This window comes from Hypanus sabinus, chromosome 20 (genome assembly GCF_030144855.1).
Source record: "Hypanus sabinus isolate sHypSab1 chromosome 20, sHypSab1.hap1, whole genome shotgun sequence".
NCBI lineage: Eukaryota > Metazoa > Chordata > Chondrichthyes > Myliobatiformes > Dasyatidae > Hypanus > Hypanus sabinus.
In genome coordinates this window covers 67,517,534-67,539,034 of record NC_082725.1, presented here as the reverse complement: position 1 = coordinate 67,539,034, position 21,501 = coordinate 67,517,534, and the positions used below count along the sequence as shown (strand labels likewise).

At 41.9% G+C, this 21,501-nt stretch overlaps 1 protein-coding gene across 1 annotated transcript in view; it reads left to right on the top strand.

Annotated features, from left to right (window-relative positions):
• The window catches only part of kif15 (kinesin family member 15), a 186,170-nt gene extending 169,357 nt beyond the window's left edge, over window positions 1-16,813 (top strand). Inside the window, exons 31-34 of the mRNA XM_059945706.1 lie at window positions 356-393; window positions 9,307-9,472; window positions 12,277-12,408; window positions 13,679-16,813. Coding sequence (XP_059801689.1) covers window positions 356-393; window positions 9,307-9,472; window positions 12,277-12,408; window positions 13,679-13,795 — 453 coding nt within the window. The 3' untranslated portion in view covers window positions 13,796-16,813. The remainder of the gene's footprint in view (window positions 1-355; window positions 394-9,306; window positions 9,473-12,276; window positions 12,409-13,678) is intronic.
• The last annotated feature ends 4,688 nt before the right edge of the window (window positions 16,814-21,501 follow it).

Sequence of the window (21,501 nt, the reverse complement as noted above, 5' to 3'; positions counted from 1 at the left end):
CGCCAGGTCCTAAAGACCACCACATTGAGACAGGTTAAATTAGGGTGCTGCCGAGCCTGCTGTGTTCTACCAGCATTTTGTGTGTGTTGTAGGTTAAATTAGGGACTTGAGCATCCGCGTTTTTTGGTATCCACGGGGGGGGGGGGGGGGGGGCTCGGAACCAATCCCCCACGGATAAGCAGGGCCGACTGTACTATATGAGAGGAAGAGCTTTTGGCATTTGGGTCGAGGGAGGAACATGATGGTGACATGAATCCACTTATTGTCCATTGTAAAACCCATGCACTTGGTAATGCCTTTTAATGACCATTAATGATGTGCAATCTCAAAAATTACTTCCGTTTTAAATTTTCAGGAAGCTCTAAAAGAAAAGCTAGCACACATGGAGACTGAGTGAGTATTTTCTTTAAAAATGATATCTGGTGGTAATATGTTGACCAATTGGTGATCGCGCTTATGACCGAGTTAGACTGGGAGAGAACCTGATATTGTAACGGCAACTTTAAGGTGTCGATTGGGAGAGGCTCTTTGCAGGCAAAGGGATGTTTGCCAAGTGAGAAGCTTCTAAAGGTAAGATAGATGAGATTAGGGTGATGGGCATTGTATATGTGATCTTTCACAAGGCCCTTCTCAAGGTCTCACATAGTAGGATGTCCCAGAAGGCTAGATCACAGTGAGCTAGCCAAGTGGATACAAAATTGACTTGGTTGAAGGAGACAGTGGTAGTGGCGGATTATTTTTCAGATTGGAGACTTGTTGCAAGTGGTGTGCTGCAGTGATCCATGCTGATTGGAGACCCTGTTGGTCAGGTAATTTTGGATGAAAATGTAGGTGGTGTGATGATCAAAGATGACACCAAGATGTCTAACGTTGCAACAGGATCCACAAAGAATTGAATCGTGAGCAAAGGATGTAATGTAACTCGGATAAGTATGAAGTGATGCTCTTTGGGAAGTTAGATCGTGGTAGCAAATTCATAGTAAATGATAGGACCCAAAGGTGTATTGTTGAATAGAGATACAGGTACATAGTTCTCTGTAAGTGGAAGCAAGTAGACAAAGTGGTTAAGAAAGCATCCTTACCTTCATCGGACAGGGCACTGGGTATGAGAGTTGGGAGGGTATGTTACAGCTTGACAAGATGTTGGTGCGACTGCACTTGGAGTATTTTGTTCCGTTCTGACTGCTATACTCTCCAAAAGGATGTGATTTAAGCCAGAGAGGGAGCAGAAAAGATTAACGAGGGTGCTGCTGCAACTAGAGGGCTTGACTTACAAGGAGACTGGTTAAATTAGGTGTGACCTTTTACAAATGTATAGAAAATGATGATGGGCTTAGATAAGATAGATAGTGACAGTTTTTCCCCAGGGTGAGGCATAGTTTTAAGGTGATAGGGAAAGATTTAAAGGGGATCCGTGTGGCAAACTTTACAGAGGGTGGTTTATATATGGTCTAAGCTAGCAGAAGTGGTTGAGACAGAAATAGTTGTGGCATTTAAAACTGTGAGGCAAATGTTGATAAGCACCTTGGTTGGTCTGGATGGTTAGGGCAGAAGGGCCTGTTTCTGTGTTGGATAACTGACCTTATGATGTTGCCCAATGGTAATTGATAGGATGAAGGTGTTCCTCAAATGGTTTCAACCATGGTGATGCTACAATTTGATCTAGATTGGAGAGAAGTGGTCTATCAAGATTACTATTCAGTAACATCTGTGACAGCTTTCTGTGAGGAAGAAATTGGGCTGAGTTTGTGGAGGAAGAATGCAATCAAAACTTGTACCTCTTCACTTCAGAATATAGATTCTCTCCTGGCTAAAATTGCTGACGATATTATAATGTACATAACATAAATCAAACCATCCAGCTTTAAAAACATATATTTATTCATTAGGCATGATTTCTCATCTTTTTCTGCATTATCTTGATCACTAAGTTCTCTCAAATCTTTTTGTCAATGAGAAATTTTAATACATTTAGGAAGGAAAAATAATTGCATTTGTAAAATCTACAAATACTGCACAAGTTTGATCCAACTTCTGCAGCAGGAATTATGCTGCTAAATTATGCAGACCATCTCTGAAACTGATGGTATGGTGAGCTGTGAAGAAGAGCAACAGCTGGATCTTGATCACCCCGGCTCAGTGTGCTGAGGACTGGCAGATGGAGTTAATGCGGATAAACGCAAGCTGTTGCTTTTTGGTAAGATAAACTAGGTAGGACATCCTCAGTTCGGACAGTAGGGATGTCAGGCAGGATGTGGAAGGGCAGGGAGACCTCCAGAATACCTGACCACTACAACTGCAAGAAGTACATCCAGCTGCAGCTTCTAACAATCCGCATTACAGAGTTAGAGCTGGAATTGGATGAACTCCGGAGGGTTCGGGAGACCAAAGGAGTGATAGATAGGACAGTGAGGGCAGAAACAGAATAATTTGGCAGATTAATGATTGGCTGAAAAGCTGATGCAGGTGGCAGGGCTTCAGGTTCTTGGATCATTGGGATCCCTTCTGGGGGAAGGATGACCAGTACAGAAGTGATGGGTTGCACCTGAACCCAAGGAGGGCAAATATTCTCGCAGACAGGTTTGTTAAAGCTGTTGGGGAGGGTTTAATTTGGCAGGGGGATGGGAACCAGAGTGAAGGGAATCGGGATGGGATAGATGGTAAAAAAGCAAAGATAGCATGCAGTCAGTCTGTCGGGAAGGGTGGGCAGATGACAGGACAAAATTGTAGCCAGCAGGGTGGGTATCAAAAAGGGCAGAATAAAAAATAGTAGCAAATACTGTACTCAACATGTTATTTCTTATACTCAGTGCATTGAGATATAAGGTGGATGATCTTGTTGCTCTATTACAGATGGTCAGGTATGATGTTGTGGCCAACAATGAATCATGGCTGATGGATGGTTGTAGTTGGGAGCTGAATGTCTACGGTTACACGTTGTATCAGAGAGATGGGAAGGTAGGCAGAGGAGGCTTTGCTGGTAAAGAGTGGCATCAAATCAATAGCAGGATGTGACATAGGATCAGAAGATGTTGAATCCTTATGGCTTGAGTTAAGAAACTGCAAGGGTAAAAGGACCCTGATAGCAGTTATGTACAGGCCTCCCAACAGTCGCTGCAATGTGGACCACAGATTACAACAGGAAATAGAAAAAGCATGTCAAAAGAGCAATGTTGTGATAGTCAGTGGAGATTTCAACATGCAGGCCAATTGGGGAAAATCAGGTTGGTAATGGATCTTGAGACTGATTAGGTTGAATGCCTACAAGATGGCTTTTTAGAGCAGTTTGTCATTGAGCCTACTAGGGGATCAACCATCCATTTTCAGTTCATCCGTCTCCGCTGCATCTGTTCTCAGAATGAGCCTTTTCATTCTAGGATGAAGGAGATGTCCTCCTTTTTCAAAGAAAGGGGTTTCCCTTCCTCCACCATCAATGCTGCCCTCAACTGCACCTCTTTCATTTCATGCACGTCTGCTCTTACCCCATCCTCCCGCCACCCTACCAATGATAGGGTTCCTCTTGTCCTCACCTACCACCCCACCAGCCTCAGTGTCCAGCACTTAATTCTCCAAAACTTCTGCCACCTCCAACAGGATCACACCACCAAGCACATCTTCCAACCCCCCCCCCCCCCACCCACTTTCAGTTTCTGCAGGGATCGCTTCCTTGTCCATTCGTCCCTCCCCACCGATCTCCCTCCTGGCACTTATCCTTGCAAGCGGAACAAGTGCTACACCTGCCCCTACACCACTTCTCTCACTACCATTCAGAGCCCCAAACATTCTTTCCAGCTGAGGTGACACTTCACCTGTGAGTCTGTTGGAATCATGTACGGTGTTTGGTGCTCCTGGTGTGGCCTCTTGTATATCAGTAAGACCCGACAGGGAGACCGCTTCATTCACTACAGAAAAGGATCTTGGCGATTGTAGGGATGACTTACAGTGGATATGAAAAGCTTAAACATATAGACATTAAGAAAGAAGATGTGCTGGAGCTTTTGGAAAGCATCAAGTTGGGTAAGTCACTGGGACCGGATGAGATGTACCCCAGGCTACTGTGGGAGGTGAGAGAGGAGACTGCTGAGCCTCTGCGATGATCTGTGCATCATCAATGGGGATGGGAGAGGTTCCGGAGGGTTGCTGATGTTGTTCCCTTCTTCAAGAAAGGGAGTAGGATTTATGAACATTTGGAGAGGTATAATATGATTAGGAATAGTCATAGAAGGCAAAGAGTGGTTGTAGACAGATCATAGTCAGTGATCAGTGATGTGCCTCAGAGATCTGTTCTGGGACCCCTTTGTCATTTTTATAAATGATCTGGATGAGGAAGTAGAGGGATGGGTTAGTAAATTTGCTGATGACACAAAAGTTGGAGGTGTTGTGGATAGTGTGGAGGGCTGTCAGGGGTTACAGCAGGACATCTATAGGATGCAAAACTGGGCTGAGAAGTGGCAGATTGAATTTAATCCAGATAAATGTGAGGTGATTCATTTTGGAAAGTCAAATATGATGGTGGAATATAGTATTAATGGCAGTGTAGAGGATCAGAGGGTCTTGAAGTCCGGGTCCATAGGACACTCAATACTGCTGCGCATATTGACCCTGTGGTTAAGAAGGCATACGGTGCACTGGCCTTCGTCAACTGTGGTAATGAGTTCAAGAGCCAAGAGGTAATGTTACAGCTATATAGGACCCTGGTCAGACCCCACTTGGAGTACTGTGCTCAGTTCTGGTCACCTCATTACAGGAAGGATGTGGAAGCCATAGAAAGGGTGCAGAGGAGATTTACAAGGATGTTGCCTGGATTGGGGAGCATGCCTTATGAGAATAGGTTGAGTGAACTTGGCCTTTTCTTCTTGGAGCGACAGAGGATAAGAGGTGACCTGATAGAGGTGTACAAGATGATGAGAGGCATTGATCGTGTAAATAGTCAGAGGCTTTTTCCCAGGGCTGAAATTGCTAGCCCGAGAGGATCAACCAGTGGCCACGCGTTTTAATTCCACTTCCCATTCCAATATGAACATCCATGGCCTCCTCCACTGTTGGGATGAGGCCACACTTGGGTTAGAGGAACAGCACCTCATGGTCTGTTTGGGTAGCCTCCAACCTGATGGCATAAATATCGATATCTCAACTACCAGTAATCTTCTCTCTTCCTCCCCCCCCCCCATTCACAATTTTTCATCCTCTTTTCCCTTTCTCACCTTATCTGCTTGTCCACCCTCCTTGTCCATCTCCTCTGATCCTCCCGCCTCTTCTTTCTTCCATGGCCTTCTGTCTCTTTCACCAATCAATGTCCCAGCTCTTTACTTCATCCCTCCCCCTCCAGGTTTCACCCATCACCTTGTGTTTCTCTCTATTCCCTCCCCCACCTTTATAAAACTACTCCGGGTTTTTTTCTCCTGTCCTACCGAATGGTTTCAGCATGAGGAGATGACAAGGAGATGAGCCATGATTAAATGGGGGAGCAGACTCTGTGGGCCAAATAGCCTAATTCTGCTCCTATGTCTTAGGATCTTATAGAGAGGTAGTTACACACAAGCTGCAGGACACGGGGAGTTGGGTACTGAGTTAAAGGGCAGGATCTTCCAGGTTGTGATGTCAGTATGGTTACCTGAGCCACTTCTGCTACCTTTGGATCATTGGGCTCTCTTCCAGGGAAGGTGGGACCTGTACAGAAGGGATTGTTTGCACCTGAACTGGAGGGGGACTAATATCCTAGTGGAAAGTTTGTTAATGCTGCATGGAGCAGTTTAAACTAGAGTTGCAGGTGGATGGGAACCAAGTTGTGGAGGCCGATGTCAGTAAGACCTCAGACAAAGTCAGGAATCAAAAGGTTGAGCATGGTGAGACTACTGTCCTGAGCTGTGTATATTTCAATGCAAGAAGAATCGTAGGAAAGGCAGATGAGCTCAGGGCATTGATTAATACTTGATTTTGTATCTATTTGTGAGTCTTAGTTGCAGGTGGAGTAGGACTGGGGCTTTGTGGTTTTAGATGTGACAGAGCAGAAGGGATTAAAGGTGGAGGAGTGGTGTTATTAGTCAGGGAAAATGTCATGGCAGTGCTCCGTCAGGACAGACGGGAACTCATCTAGTGAGGTGTTATGTGTGGAACTCAGAAATAAGAAGGGTAAGTCCACGTTAATGGGGCTATATTACAGACCACACAGCAGTCATGGGGATTTAGAGGAACAAACTTGTAAAGACCACACAAACTGTTGCAAGAAACGTAAGATTGTTATAGTAGATGATTTTAACTTTCCATATATTGACTGGAAATCCCATACTGTAAAAGGACCAGATGAGATAGAGTTTGTCAAATGTATTCAGGAAAGTTTCCTTATCAGAATGTAGAAGTCCCAGTAAGAGAGAGTGAGATACTGGATCTGCTATTACAGAATGAGAATGGGCAGGCGACAGAAGTTTGTGTAGGGGTACACTTTACATCCAGTGACCGCAATGCCATTAGTTTCAAAGTAAAAACGCAAAGAGATTGATTTTGTCTGCGGGTTGAGATTCTAGATTGGAGAAAGGCCAATTTAGATGGTATCAGAAACGATCTGGCAAGTGTGAATTGAGACAGGCTGTTTTCTAGCAAAGGTGTATTTAGAAAGTAAAAGGTCTTTAAAAATGAAAATCTGAGAGTACAAAGCTTGTGTGCCTGTCAGAATAAAAGGTAAAGGTAACAAGTGTAAGGAATCTTCATTTTCAAGAGATGTTGAGGCCCTGGTTAAGAGGAAAAAGGAGGTGCGTAGCAGGTATTGGCAAGTACGAACAAATGTGTTGCCCTTGGAGTACAAGAAATGCCAAAGAACACTTCAGAAAGAAATTAGGAAGACAAAAAGAAGGCAGATACGGTGAAGGAGATTGCTAAGGGATTGTACAGCTATGTTAAAAGCAAAAGGATTGCAAGGGACAAAATTGGTCCTCTGGAAGTCCAATGTGTGGATGGGGAGATGTTAAATGCATTCTTTGCATCTATATTTACTTGGGAGTGAATGCAGAGTCTAGAGAAGTACCGCAAAGCAACATCAACCTCATGGACCATGTACGTATTATAGACGAGGAGGTATTTTCTACCCTGCAGCAAATCAGGATGGATAAACACCCAGGGTGTTCCTCTGACCTTATGGGAGGCAAGTGTAGAAATTGCCGGGGCCCTAGCAGAGGTATTTAAAACATCCTTAGTGACAAGGAAGCTACCAGGGGATTGGAAGATAGCCAATGTTATTCTGCTGTTTAAAAAAGGCCCTAAAAATAAACCAGGAAATTATATACAGGGGAGTCTGACATCAGTTGTCGGAAAGTCATTGGAAAGTATTCTAAGGGACCATGTATATATTTGGATAGATATGGACTGATTAAGGAGAGTGAGCATGGCTTTGTACATGGTAGGTCATGTCTAATCAATCTTAGAGTTTTTCAAGGAAGTTACCAGTAAAGTGGTTAAAAGGCAAGGCAGTGGATGTTGTCTGCATGTACTTTAGTAAGGCCTTTGACAAGGTCCCACAAGGAAGGCTGGTCACTCAGCATTCAAGATGAGACAGTAAATTGGATTAGACATTGGTGTTGTGGAAGAAACCAGAGAGTGGTAATAGAAGGTTGCCTCTCTGACTGGAGGACTGTGACTAGTATCGGTGCTGGGTCCATTGTTGTTTGTCACCCATATCAATGATCTGGATGATAATGTTGTTAAATGGATCAGTAAATTTGCAGATGACACCAAAATTGGGGCTGTAGTGGACAGTGAGGAAGGCTTTCAGAAGGATCTACATCTACAAAAATGGGCTGAAAAATGGCAGGTGGAATTTAATGTGGACAATTGCGAAGTTTTACACTTCGGTAGGACCAACCAGGTAGGTATCACACAGTGAACAGTAGGGCACTGAGGTGTGTGGGGAATACAGGTACATAATTTGTTAAAAGTAGCATCACACGTAGCTGGGGTCATAAAACTTTTGGCATATTAGTATTGAGTACAGAAGATGGGATGTTATGTTGAAGATGTATAAGATATTGGTGAGACCTAATTTGGAGTATTGTGCAGTTTTTATCACCTACACATAGGAAAGATATAAGCAAGGATGAAAAAGTGCAGAGAAAATTTACAAGGATTTTGCTGGGTCTGGAGGACCTGCATTATAAGGAAAGATTGAATAGGTTAGGACTGTTTTCTTTAGAATTTAAACGATTGAGAGGAGATTTGATAGAGGTTTACCGAATTGTGAGGCGTATAGATGGGGTAAATGCAAGCAGACATTTTCCACTGAGGTTGGGTGGGGCAATAACCAGAGGTCATCAGTTAATGATGAAAGGTGAGAAGTTTAAGGGGAACATGAATGGAAACTTCATCCAAAGGTCATGAGAGTGTAGAATGAGCTGCAGCACAAGTGGTACCTGCGAACTCAATTTCAATGTTTAAGAGAAGTTTGGATAGGTATGTGGATAGTAGGGATATGGAGGGCTACGGTCCCTGTTTGTTGTTTGGAGTAACAGTTTAAATGGTTTTGGTATGGACTAGATGGGCTGAATGGCCTATTTCTGTGCTGTACTTCGCTACAACTCAATGACTAAATGCTTGGGCCCTGAGGTGTTTTGTAGAAAATATCAGTGCACGTATACAATTCCTCGAAAGTGGCAACACAGGTGGTGAAGGTATATGGCACGCTTGTCTTCACTGGCTAGGATACTAAGTACAGGATTTGTGATGTCATGTTGAAGTGCTTTGAGACTTTGGGAAGGATATATTTTGAGCACTGCATACAGTTCAAGTTGCCCTATTACCAGAAGAGTGTTATTAAACTAAAATGGCCCAAAAAAGATTTATGAGGATTTTACTGGACTGGGTCAGGCATGGGTTAGAGAGGTTGGATAGAGTTTGACTTTTTTTTTATCCTGAATCACTGGAAATTGAGGCATCACCTTTAAAGAAGTTTATTAACCCATGACAGAGCATAGATGAGGTGAAAAGATGGTCTTTTCCCAGAGAAAGGGAGTCAAAAAATACAGCGTGTGGGTTTAAAGTGAGGGCGAAAAGATTTTAAGAGACCTGAAGGAGAACTTTATCCACACAAATGATGTGGGTATATGGAATCAGCTACCGGTGGAGGAGGGTACAGTTACAGCAGGTAAAGAAGATTTGGACAGGTACGTGGACATGACAAGGTTGGGAGGTGTATGGGTTAACACAGGAAAATGCAGCCAGCTCTTTTAGGCAATTTGGTCAACGTGCCCGTGTTAGAAGGAAAGACATTTTTTGTAGTTCAATAGCTTTGACTCTATACCATCTCTTATTTTTGTCCAGATTAACTATGAATAAGACGTCATTGGCACCTATTCAGCAGACTATTAAAGAGTACCAAATAGAACTTGAACGCACCAGAAGTTTAGAAGTGAAAACCTTCAATGAGAAAGAAGAGTTTCGATCAGCTCTTGAATCTGCAAATGAAGAGAAAGAGAAACTTAGCTGGGTAATTATGAAAGAGGATGTGTTGGCAATCTTTAAGTGTATAAACATGAATAAATCCCTGCACAGAATCAAGTGTATCCTAGGATGTCCTAGGCTTGGAAAACAAGGGAATCAATTCCAAGGCTACGGCAGAGATTTTTACATCTACCTTAGCTACAGGTGAGATACCAGAAGTCTGGAGAATGGCTAATGTGCCTTTTATTTATGAAGGACTGTAAGGGTGAGCCAGGTAACTACAGGTTGATCAGTGGTGCTAAAGTTACTGGAGGGGATTCTAAGAGATAGAATCTACCACATTTGGAAAGGCAAGGCCAATTTGGAATAATCAGCATAGCTATGTGAAGGGGTAGCATATCTCTAATTTGAGTATTTGAAGAGCTGTCCAAGAGGATTGATGAGGACAAGTCAGTTGGCATTGTCTACATGGACCTTTGTAAAGCCTACAACCAATGCCTGCATGGTGAGCTGGTCTGGAATGTTGCAACACATGGGATCCGATTGTGCTAGCAACTGGGTACAAAATTGGCTTGGTGAAAGGATGCAAGAGTGGTAGGGGGGTGTTGCTTTTTTAGATTTGGAAGCTGATGACCAGTGGATACAGCAATTGTTTCTGGGTTTCCTTTTGTTTTATAATGATTTGAATAAGAAGGTAGATGACATGATTATTAAATTTAAAAATGTGGATAACACCAAAATTTCATATCCTGGACAGTGAAGACATCACAAGTTACAAATAATCTTGGAAAGTTAACCAAGGAATGTCAAATGAAATTTACTTTGTACAAATGTGGAATGATTAAACCATGGCAGGACATGCACAGTGAACGGCAAGGTCCTAGGGAGTGTAATGAAATAGGGAGCTGGGGGTACAAGTACACAGTTCCCTAAAAGTATTGACACAGATAAACATGGCGGTGAGCAAGGCAAATGCATTCATTGGAAAGGACGTTGCTATAGGAGTTGAGATGTTACTTTACAGCTGTACAAGACGTTGCTGAGAGTGCGGCTCCGGTCATCATACTGTGGGAAGAACGTTATTAAGCTGACGAGTATGTTACCAGAACTGAAGAAAGAATGTAGATCCAAAGTGAGGTGAAGGATTTGTTGGTAAGACTATCTCCTTGCAGAATATTTTTTTAATTAAAATGCTGGAAATGCTTGGCAGGTCAAGCCACCTTTGGGAGGAGAAATGGTTAATGTTTCATGTTGAAGACTTTGTCAGAATGAACTTCATTTATTTAATTCATAGTTAAGGATGTGGATAGTGCTGGTAGAACAGCATTTAGTGAACATCCATCATTCCCCCTTGCTGGGCCATCATAAGAGCAGTTGTTGCATACCCCAGACAGGGTAAGGACACTGAATTTCAAAACTGCAGATAGTTATGTCTAGAAATAAGAACAGAACGCTAGAAACAAAATGTGGACAATTTCCCATTCCATTTGCCCCTCCCGCATCAGGTTGGTGGTGAGGAGATGTTGTTTTTGGAGACTGTACCATGATTTTTCATAACACAAAGCCAAATAATTTTTATCACAAAATTCTGAGTAAATTTCCTTGCATATAACAATTTTTTTTGGAACAGATTTCTGATTTCTGTCTGGCACGCTGGCTTCCATCAGTCTTGAGCTTTGAATATAGGGTAGTGTGCATTTGGATTGAGTAGACAAGAACTAGGCACATTAGCAACATCTAAGCATCATCTAGAAAAGTACATGGATAGGAGAGGTTTAGAGAGCTGATGGGAAAGGGCTTGCTGGAAAAGGGCTGTAGAGCCTCTATCTTTGCTGTGTGACTATGCTGCCTGACCCGTTGAGTTCTTAAAACAGAACAGTACAGCACAGTACAAGCCTTTCAGCCTATGATGTTATGCCAACCTCTTAATTCACTCTAACCCTTCCCTCCCAAATAGCCCTCCACTTTTTCTATTATTCATGTGCCTAAGAGTTTCTTAAATGTCCCAAATCTAGCTGCCTTTTATCACCACTGATCACTCTGTATTTTAAAAAAAACCTTATATCTGACATCTTCCCCCTATCCTTTTCTCCAGTCACTTTAAAATTATGCCCCCCTCATATTAGCCATTTCTTTCCTGGCAAGAGTCTATGGCTATGTTTCTTATGTTGTACACCATTTTTCAGCGTTTTGTTTTTATTAAGGACAACAAGTTTCCCCTCTGGAAGTGATCTTGGAGGATTTTTTTTAAAACCTTGCCATTTTGTAGCCACCATTGCTTGCCTGGGTCTTAGAAGGAATCTGATAGGGGAGGAGATTGGACCGTGGGAGAAAGGGAAGGGGGTGGGTATATCTTTCCCTATGAAAATTTGCTGATTACTGGAGTTGTAGATATTTTTGAATCGTGGATTTACTGAGATGGAAATATATTATTTTTTACTTGGTTTAAATTTTATCGATATGAAGACTGAGTATTGAAGGTTACCTCATAGTCAAGTAGTATTACATAACAACAACACCCTGGCTGACCCGAAATCTTTCCATTAGTTTTTTAACATGGTTACCATTTTTATAGTTTATCTGATTGGGATGATATTGAAATAAATTAATGTCCACTAAAACAGTTATTGAGACTTTCTTTAGTGCAGAATCTTTATAGCCAGCCTACTGGAGGCCCTCCTGGATCCATGTGGGCTGTTTTGTAGCCAGATTTCATGTATGAAAGTATTGTGCTGTGCATTTAGTCTTTGGAGTGATGAACTGTTTTATGTAGTTTAATAAGCTACAAAATTGTGTTTTTAATTTTCTGGTAGTTTTGAAAATATGCCCTCCTCTTTTGTCAAACTGCAGGAGGTTGACACTCTTCAGAGGCAAGTAGCCAAACTTGCTGAAGAGAATGGAAAGCTGGCAGGACACAAGAACTTGAATCAAAAAATTCAGTATTTGGTTAAAGTCAAGAAAGAAAATGCTCAACTCTGTGAGGTACAGTTTCTTAATGCTGAGAAATATCAGATTTATTACTGGGGGAGATTTTGTTAAAACTTCATAATGTGCAATAAGTTGATTTCATTTGCTTTATTTTTTTGGTATTTTTTTAAGATATTACATTCATTTATCCAGGATGCTCCCTTACTCCAATGAAGTTGGTACCAGTGGGAACTGTGTTGCCTTCACGTACTCTGGCTAATTTGCTGTCAAGTCTGAGTCTTTAATTTGAGGCTTACTGATTGGTGGGTGGAGGGGCTTGACTGGACCTGTCTTCATCTGATATACGTCTGACTCTATTGGGACCACTGTTGGTTGGGGTTGACCATTGATAGTTGTCTATGTGGCACGCACTCTAGGGCAGTTCAATACGGAGAGCAAGCTGTGGCCCATACATCAGGCTCCCCCTCAGCTAATGAATCGAAAGGAATGGCAAAGACCAATACAGTTTGGCACCAGTTGTGTCACAGTAGTTGACAGTCAGCGTTGAACTCAGGGTAGTACTGTCCTTAGCAACTCCAGCTTCAGAATTTTTCTCAAGGTTTACTCCCCAAGCCTTCCCTGTGAGTGGGTATAGATGCAAGGCAGCAGAGATTTAAGATCAGTTTTCCTTCTAGATGAGCTGCCAACCACAGCTGATGAAATTTTAAAGGCACCAGTCACCTGTCTTTGCTCCTTCTGTCAGCAGAAACTGCTCTACCAGGCTGAGTACGTATGCCACACGTGAAGGCCAGGAGCTGGACTTGATTGTCAGAGGGTATTCGAGGCACACACTTTTGGGAGCATTTAATAGATAGTAGGGTCTTATCCCCACAATCTCCCAGCTCCGACAACCTTAAGGAACTTAAGTCGAAAGAAAACAGTATCAGGAGTTGGAGTTCTTATTTCTTTAGAAAAATGTTCACTATCAGTGTGTTGGATCACACCTATGAATAGGATACCTTTGCTAGGCTAATTGGCCCCGGTGTATAGGGGAGTGGTAGGATGTGAACTGAATCAGTGACTGGGAAAATTAATGGGGAATGGGATTGCTCTCTGAGCTGCTATTGACCCAGTGGACTAAATGGCTTCCTATATAATAAGCAAATACCAGCACTTTGCAAGTTCCCATTCACCTTATTCTTTGATCAAATCTAACTAATGTACCTAACTGAGTCAATGTCAATAAAATAGTATTTCAATACCTCCCTCCACTGGACTGTTTGAGTGTCGTGGTCATTCCACCTTGTAGTATATCATTAATTTGTCTTTTTATTGTTGCTTGTAGGAAGTTGGGTTGCTGAAATTAGAGCTTCTGAAACTGAAGGAACTCAAGAAAATTGACATTAACAGCTTGACACAACAAACTGTGTTGAGGAATCATGATGAAAATGTACAGCAATAATGTATGGAGTAAGAGCACCTCTATAAAAACCAAGCAGCCATTTTCCAGCATTGGCTCCTATAACTGATTCCGGTGTTCATCCATGCACTTCATAAATGCCACCACTCTGGTACTTTCATATATATTTTAGGTACTCATCATTCTTTGGGTGAAAAAAGACTCTTCAGATTGTCTTTAATTCTCTTGCTCCCTTACTCTAAACTCCTTTTGTTCAACTCTGTGGAGAAAATGTTTGCTGCTGTGTCCTCTCTATTGCCCTCAATGTTCAGTCATCTCCTCTCTTACCCTCCTTCAGTCAAGTGAAACTAACAGTCTCTTCTCAATCTGAAGTGCTCCATCTCAGACAATAGGCTGGGGGAACCTCCATTCCAGCCTCTCCACCGCTTTCATGTCTTTCCTATACTGTAGATTTCATTTTGTTTTGTAGATTGTTCTGTTGTTTCTAGTACATGGTAGCAATCTCACTAAACAGTTAAGTGTATTGAAGGCAGTCTGCTCAATGCAGGCACACCAGGTATGAATTTAATTATATTGTCTCCTAAAGTTCCTTTACCCTAAGTTCCCTGAAGCAGACTTAATCAAGGAGACTGATGGAGGTAGTGACCATAATATGATAAAATTTACTATGCCATTTGAGAGAAGTAAACGTGGGAGAAAAGCTAAAATCTAATGTAACGGTGTTGATTAAAATGTAATTGATTAAAAGTAACAACATGGGCATGAGAGAGAAGATTTGGTCAAAGTTGATTAAATGGAGACTGTAGCAGGAAGATGGTAGAGCAACAATGACAAGATTCTAGGATTAATTCAGGGAAGCACAGAGCTACGATGGCACTTAACTGTGACTGCTTCGAGCTCATTTGCAGAAAACTTTGGTTCTTTGTGGTGGAATCTGCTCCCAGTGGCTCAGGACCGGCCGCTTTTCACAGTCCCAAGGACTTGGCGGTCCAAGTCTTAGCGGCCCTGTGAATGGGCTGTCTGTAACTGGTGCCACCAAATGAAGCATAGTGGGAGAAAACGGAATATCCGGAACAGTGGATCGGCTATCGGGGCTCTATATTCCGTGAATCTCCTCTCTGTCTCCACAGATTCACAACTCTCTGGCTAAAAGATTCCTCCTTACCTCTGTTCTAAAAGATTGCCCCTCTATTTTAAGGCTGGGCCCTCTAGTTTTGGATACCCCCGCCACTGGAAACATCCTCTTCACATCCACCCTATCTAGTCCTTTCAACATTCAGTAGGTTTCAATGAGATCCCCACCCCAGCATCCCTCTAAATTCTAGTGAATACAGGCCCAAAACTGCCAAATGCTCCTCGTATGTTAACCCCTTCGTTCCCGGAATCTCCTTGTGAACTTCCTGCAGATTCTCTCCAATGATAGCACTTGGAATATTGTCAACAGTTTTGGGCCCCATACATCAGAAAGAATGAGTGTCACAGACACGCAACACACCCCAGCATCCTCCACCCACCAAAGCCCCCGTGGAACTAATTGTTCGCCCTGACAAATCGACAGAAGCTCACTCTCTCTTTCTCTCCCCCCAAGAAAGGGACAGAGAGATGGCACCCTGTCACAGCGAGAGGGGAGACATAACAAAACAACTCGCTGAATTACAATGATGAAGTCTGCCATGCCGTCCCCCATGAGTTCTCCAATGGGAGGAGGAGAGGGTAAATGCCAGAAGTTCAAGAGTCTTTTCTATCCATAACAAAAGATAAGGACTTTAAAGACCATAAGGCATAGCAGAATTAGGCCATTCAACCCATCGAATCTGCTCTGCTAGTTGACCATGACTGATTTATTTTTCCTCTTAACCCCATTCTTTTGCCTTCTCCCTGTAACCTTTGATGCCTTTGCTAATGAAGAACTTATCAATCTTCACTTTCAATGTAACCAATGATGTGGCCTTCACAGCCATCTGTGGCAATGACTTCCACAGATTCACCACCCTCTGGCTAAAGAAATTCCTCTTCATCTCTTTTCTAAAGGGACGTCCTGTGCCATTTGATCCTAGACTCTCCCACTATTGGAAACATCCACACTATCTTGGCTTTTCAATATTTGGTAGTTCTCAGTAAGATTACCCCCTAAACCCTCCACCCCGCCATTCTTCTAAGCTTCAGCGAGTAAAGGACCAGAAGTCATCAAACATTCCTCATATGTTAACTCTTTCATTCCTGGGATCATTCTCGTAAACCTCCATGGGTCCCCTTTGACGCCAGCATTAAACAACCAAAATATCAGACCTTACCTAAGAATGCATTATTTTTCTCAGAATACATGATACCATTGCCATTGCCAAAGCCAACTTCCAAAAATTGAAACCCATTTTTACCAACAGACTCATTTCTATGACAACAAGGCTTAGGTTATTAAAATGTTACATCTGGTCAATCTTGCTGTATGCTTCCAAAACATGGACTATAACACCAGAACTCCAAAGAAACCTAGAAGCAACAGAAATGTGGTTTCTTAGAATGATGCTGAAAATATCATATGGAGATAGAGTAACTAATGAGACAGTACTCCAACGTGCCCATACAAAAAGATCTTTAATGAGAACATTAAATGAGAGAAAACTTAAATTCCTGGGCCATGTCATCAGAAACGGAGAAATAGAATGCCTTACATTACAAGGCCGTATGCCTGGGAAACGCAGAAGAGGAAGACAAAGAAAAAAATATATGGACACTGAAAGAACTAACAAATCTAAATGTGAGGGTTTGTTCGATGTGGAGAGCCATGGTCGCCTAAGCATGTAACGCGCAAGGCACTTGAAGAAGACATGATACCACAGAAAAATGTGAGAAAATAAATATATATGAAAGTCAGGTTTAGCAGATTCTATTTTGAGTCAAACCATTCATCGTGGCTATTGTACATTAAGATTCTGTGTTTTGAAAAAGTATTATTTTTTCAATTTTCTAACAACAGTATATACAAAATTGTACATGTGTGATTTTTTTTCCATCAGGTGAGAACTATGTCAAAACTGCTCTTGACACCATTCATTATTAAGTACATGCCAACCATTATTTTGATTCACAAAGGATGAATAAAATACTTTTTGTTTGTATTTTGGCCTTATTCCTTTTACTTTACTTGCACATACAGGAGATTCAGGAACTGGGAAGGGAGTGTGATGCCAAGAAAATTACACTAGGTGCTTGTTATGCAGAGGATAGGGGCACAAAATCCCCACAGATACCTCTGTCTTTCATACATTTGTGTGCAATGTATTCAACAAATAGATACAAATATGTCTTGATGCTCTAAAAGCAAAAGTCCTCCTCAAATAGATATAAATATGTCTTAATGTTCTAAAAGCATCAATATGTATTTATTCATGCCTTGCTGGCTCTGAATGTGCTGAAACTTATATTTTAAAAAAGTGATTGGTTTTGTGCAGGTTTGTAATTAAAGTCATCTCTCTGAATAACACAGCGGGGAGACACTTGACAGTAGCAGCAAAGTTTGTGGATGATATGAAGATGGGTGGAGGGGTAGGTAGTGCTGAGAAATCAATGCAATTGCTGCAGGACTTAGACAAATTGGAAGAATGGGCAAAAAAGTGGCTGATGGAACAGAGCTAGGAAATATAGGATGATGCCTTTTAGTAAGAGGAACAATACTGCAGACTATTATCTAAATGGGGAGAAGGTTCAAACATCAGAGGTGCAGAGGGACTTAGGAGTCCTCGTGCAAGACTTCCAGAAGGCTAATTTACAGGCAAATGAAACTGTTGCCATTTTATTTCAAGGGGAATAGAATATTAAAGCAAGGAGATAATGCTGAGGCTTTATAAGACACTAGTCAGGCTGCACTTGGGAGTATTGTCAACAGTTTTGGGCCCCATATCAGAAAGGATGTGTTGTCATTGGAGAGAGTCTGGAGGAGGTTCACAAGGATGATTCCAGGAATGAAGGGGTTAACATATGAGGAGCATTTGGCAGCTTTAGGCCTGTACACACTGGAATTTAGAAGAATGTGTGGGGATCTCATTGAAAAGTACCGAATGTTGAAAGGATGAGATAGGATGGATGTTTCCTATGGGGGGGGGGGGTGTATCCAGAACTAGAGGGCACAGCCTCAGAATAAAGGAGTGAACCTTTTAGAACAGAGATGAGGAGGAATTTGTTTTTAGCCAGATAGTAGTGAATCTGTAGAATGATCTGTCACATACTACGGTGGAGACCAAATCTATGAGTATATTTAGGGTCTGTCATGTGTCAAAAATCTGAAACCTCCAATAGCTTTGGGATTACAATATCCCTCTTCTTGTCTTCTGAATTCTTGATGTGTGTTTTAACCAGTGGTTTATAAATTTGCAACATAAACTCCCATTTATTCAATTCTCTAACTCAGGAGTGGTAAACCTAAGGTACACACAAAAATTTTTGTCAGCACACAGCCATGATGTGCTGCTCCTCGATTCTCAAAATATTAGTAATTTTTCAAAAGATTTTATCAAATGTTTAATTAATTTCAATTTGTTTCTGATATACATACTTTTTCCTTAAAAATACCCATAATTATTGTTACTGATTCATTATGTATGATCATCTCTGCTCAAAATTGCCATCATACAGGAGAAAAAGTTTTAGAAGATTATCACCTATTTGGGCACATGCTCTCAAAGAGGTTTTACCCTACCCTACCCTAACCTCTAAGGTGCACATGCCATGTGCCACCTTACCTGCCAATGAATTCTGGACTTGGGGATGTTGATTTATTCAATATTTACTTCCCAAAATGCATTATTTCAATCTTGTTGTTCCCTCCTCCCCACTCCAGTTCAACACGTGGATGAACAACCCAGGCTATTATTGTCTATATACCCTACTTGCCCTGCATCTACCATCCACATCTCCACACACCTGACCTACACTACTGAACAGGTGCGAAGGTCTCTGAAGAAACTCAAAGCATTGGGACTGGATGGTGTGAATCCCAAAGTCGTGAAGGAGTGTGCTGAGCAGCTGCGTGCAATGTTCCGGTGCATTTTCAATCTGACTCAGCCTGGACAGGGACCCGACCCAAATTTGTGGGGAAACGTGTAGTCCCAGTACCCATGAAAGGCCAACCAAAAGTTTTGAATGACCACTGTCCAGTGGCCCTGGTCTCACACATTTTACCACCCTAGTGAGGCTGATCCTGGCTCACCTCTGACCCCTGGGCAGACAGACATACTTTATTGATCCCAAGGGAAATTGGGTTTCGTTACAGTCGTACCAACCAAGAATAGTGTAGAAATATAGCAATATAAAACTATAAATAATGAGATAATAATAGGTAAATTATGCCAAGTGGAAATAAGTCCAGGACCAGCCTATTGGCTCAGGGTGTCTGACACTCCGAGGGAGGATTTGTAAAGTTTGATGGCCACAGGCAGGAATGACTTACTATGACGTTCAGTGTTGCATTTCGGTGGAATGAGTCTCTGGCTGAACGTACTCCTGTGCCTAACCAGTACCTTATGGAGTGGATGGGAAACATTGTCCAAGATGGCATGCAACTTGGACAGCATCCTCTTTTCAGACACCAAATCAGCCCTCAATCTTCTGCAGCTTGCTCACCAGGAGCACCTTGGAGTTGATGATGTTGTCATCTACCTGCTGAAAGAGCCTGCTCCCATTTGGATGAGCAGGGCAGCACTGTGAGGATCGTGCTTTTTGATTTCTCAGGTGCCTTCAATACCATACAGCCCTCATTGCTGGGGGGAAAGCTTGATTCAACGCATGTTGGCATTTCCATTGTATCCTGGATAAAGGACTACCTGACTGGCAGACCATGTGTGTCAGACATGGATATAAGCAGCACAGGGGACTGTATTGGCTCATTTCCTGTTTACCCTGTATACCTCAGACTTTAGGTACAACACTGAGTCATATCATCTGCAGAATCTCTGATAACTCAGCAATAGTTGGGTGCATAATGGGAGGATGAATACAGGGCACTGTGGAGGACTTTATCATATGGTGAAAGCTGAATCATCTGTAGCTCAACATTATTGATGGTGAAGACCTACAAGTAGCTGGGGGTGCACCTGGGTAACAGATTTGAGTGAAGCACCGACACAGTGTACAAGAAGGGACAGAATTGCCTCTACTTCCTTTGGAGTATGCAGGCTTTTCCTTGACATGTTCTGGTCTGTTGTTCCCAGTACAATCTTCTACACGGTGGTGTGCTAGGGTAATGGCCTCAACACTGGTGATGCCAACAGGCTCAATAAATTGATTAGAAAGGCTGACTCTATTATAGGAGTCAAACTCGACACTGGAGGCTCTGGTAGAACAAAGGACCCTACAGAAAATCCTAGCAAGTCTGGACGATGTTTCTCACCCTCTTTTAGTAATAGACTAAGACAACTGTGCTGCTCCAAAGAGTGCTAAATGAGGTCATTCTTACCTCTGCCATTAGGCTCTATAATGAGTCAACCTATAGTCGGGGAGTTGATGACCACCTCCTGTCGGATTGTTTGTGGTAACTTACTACTTACTCTTTCTACTTCTCTTCTAATATTTATATTTGTGCACTTGCAATGCTACCGTGACACTAATTTCCTTTGGGATCAATAAAGTATCTATCTATCTAAAATACCAAGTTCCCAGGGGGCTCAATGTAGGCTTGAGGAACAACATCTTATCCTCTGTCTCAGTCCATTGCAACCTTCTGAACACCATGTCAAATTCACCAACTCTAAGCTAAAGTGATGAATGGCCCATTCTGAAACATGAAGAGCAATTTGTATAGTTTTTCACTTTCTACTGGTATTGTCTTATTATTAGTAATAACTTACACAGACAGAACATCATAGGCTCTCAACTGCTGCATTAAGTTACCTGATCTTCTATCAGAGTAGCTCCCTACCTGCACCTTCCCTGCTACCAAAAGCATATTCTCTCCGGCCTAAAACATCTGTTTCTCCTTCCACAGATGCTATCTGATCTGAGTATTTGCAGCAGTGTGTTTCAATGTGGTTAACTCTTTTGTATTTGGCAATGAGCCAATGCAAATAAATGGCATGTAATGTAAACAAATCCATGAAAACTAAAAGAGAGTTTATTCCACCCCCCCAAACTCTACTTTGTATACAATTGGGAATCAATTGTACAAAAACTCATTTGGTTTAACATTATTCCAGCTTTGAAAATGCTTGTTAAAATTACTTTGTCTATTAGCTTCAACCTTTTCATTGGTAAAATAAAAGTACTTTTGTCCTAAGTTTTAATTGTTTTTGTCAAATTGAATAGAAAATACAGCACAGGAACAAACCATGAAAATAGAGCTAATTAAACTAATAATTAAATACCTAACTAAATTATTCCTGCCTGCAAGATATACATATCCCTTCATTCCCTGTACTTCCATGCCTATCTGAAAGCCTCTATCATACTTGTTGTCTTCATATATTAAAAAAGTTGTCCTGGACCTTTCCTTTGAATTTAGCCCCTCTTGACTTAATACACACAATAGACATTCCAACACCTGCAAAAATGATACTGTTTTTTTCACTCTAACTGTTCCTTTCATAAATTTATTAACTATCAGATATCCCCTCAATGTCTGCCACTCTTAAGAATACAACCCACATTTGGCCAGCCTCTCTTGTAGCACTTGTTCTCTAATCCAGGTAGCATCCTCGTAAACCTCTTCAGCATTATCTCCAAACCTTCACATCATATAATGAGGTGACAGGAACTAC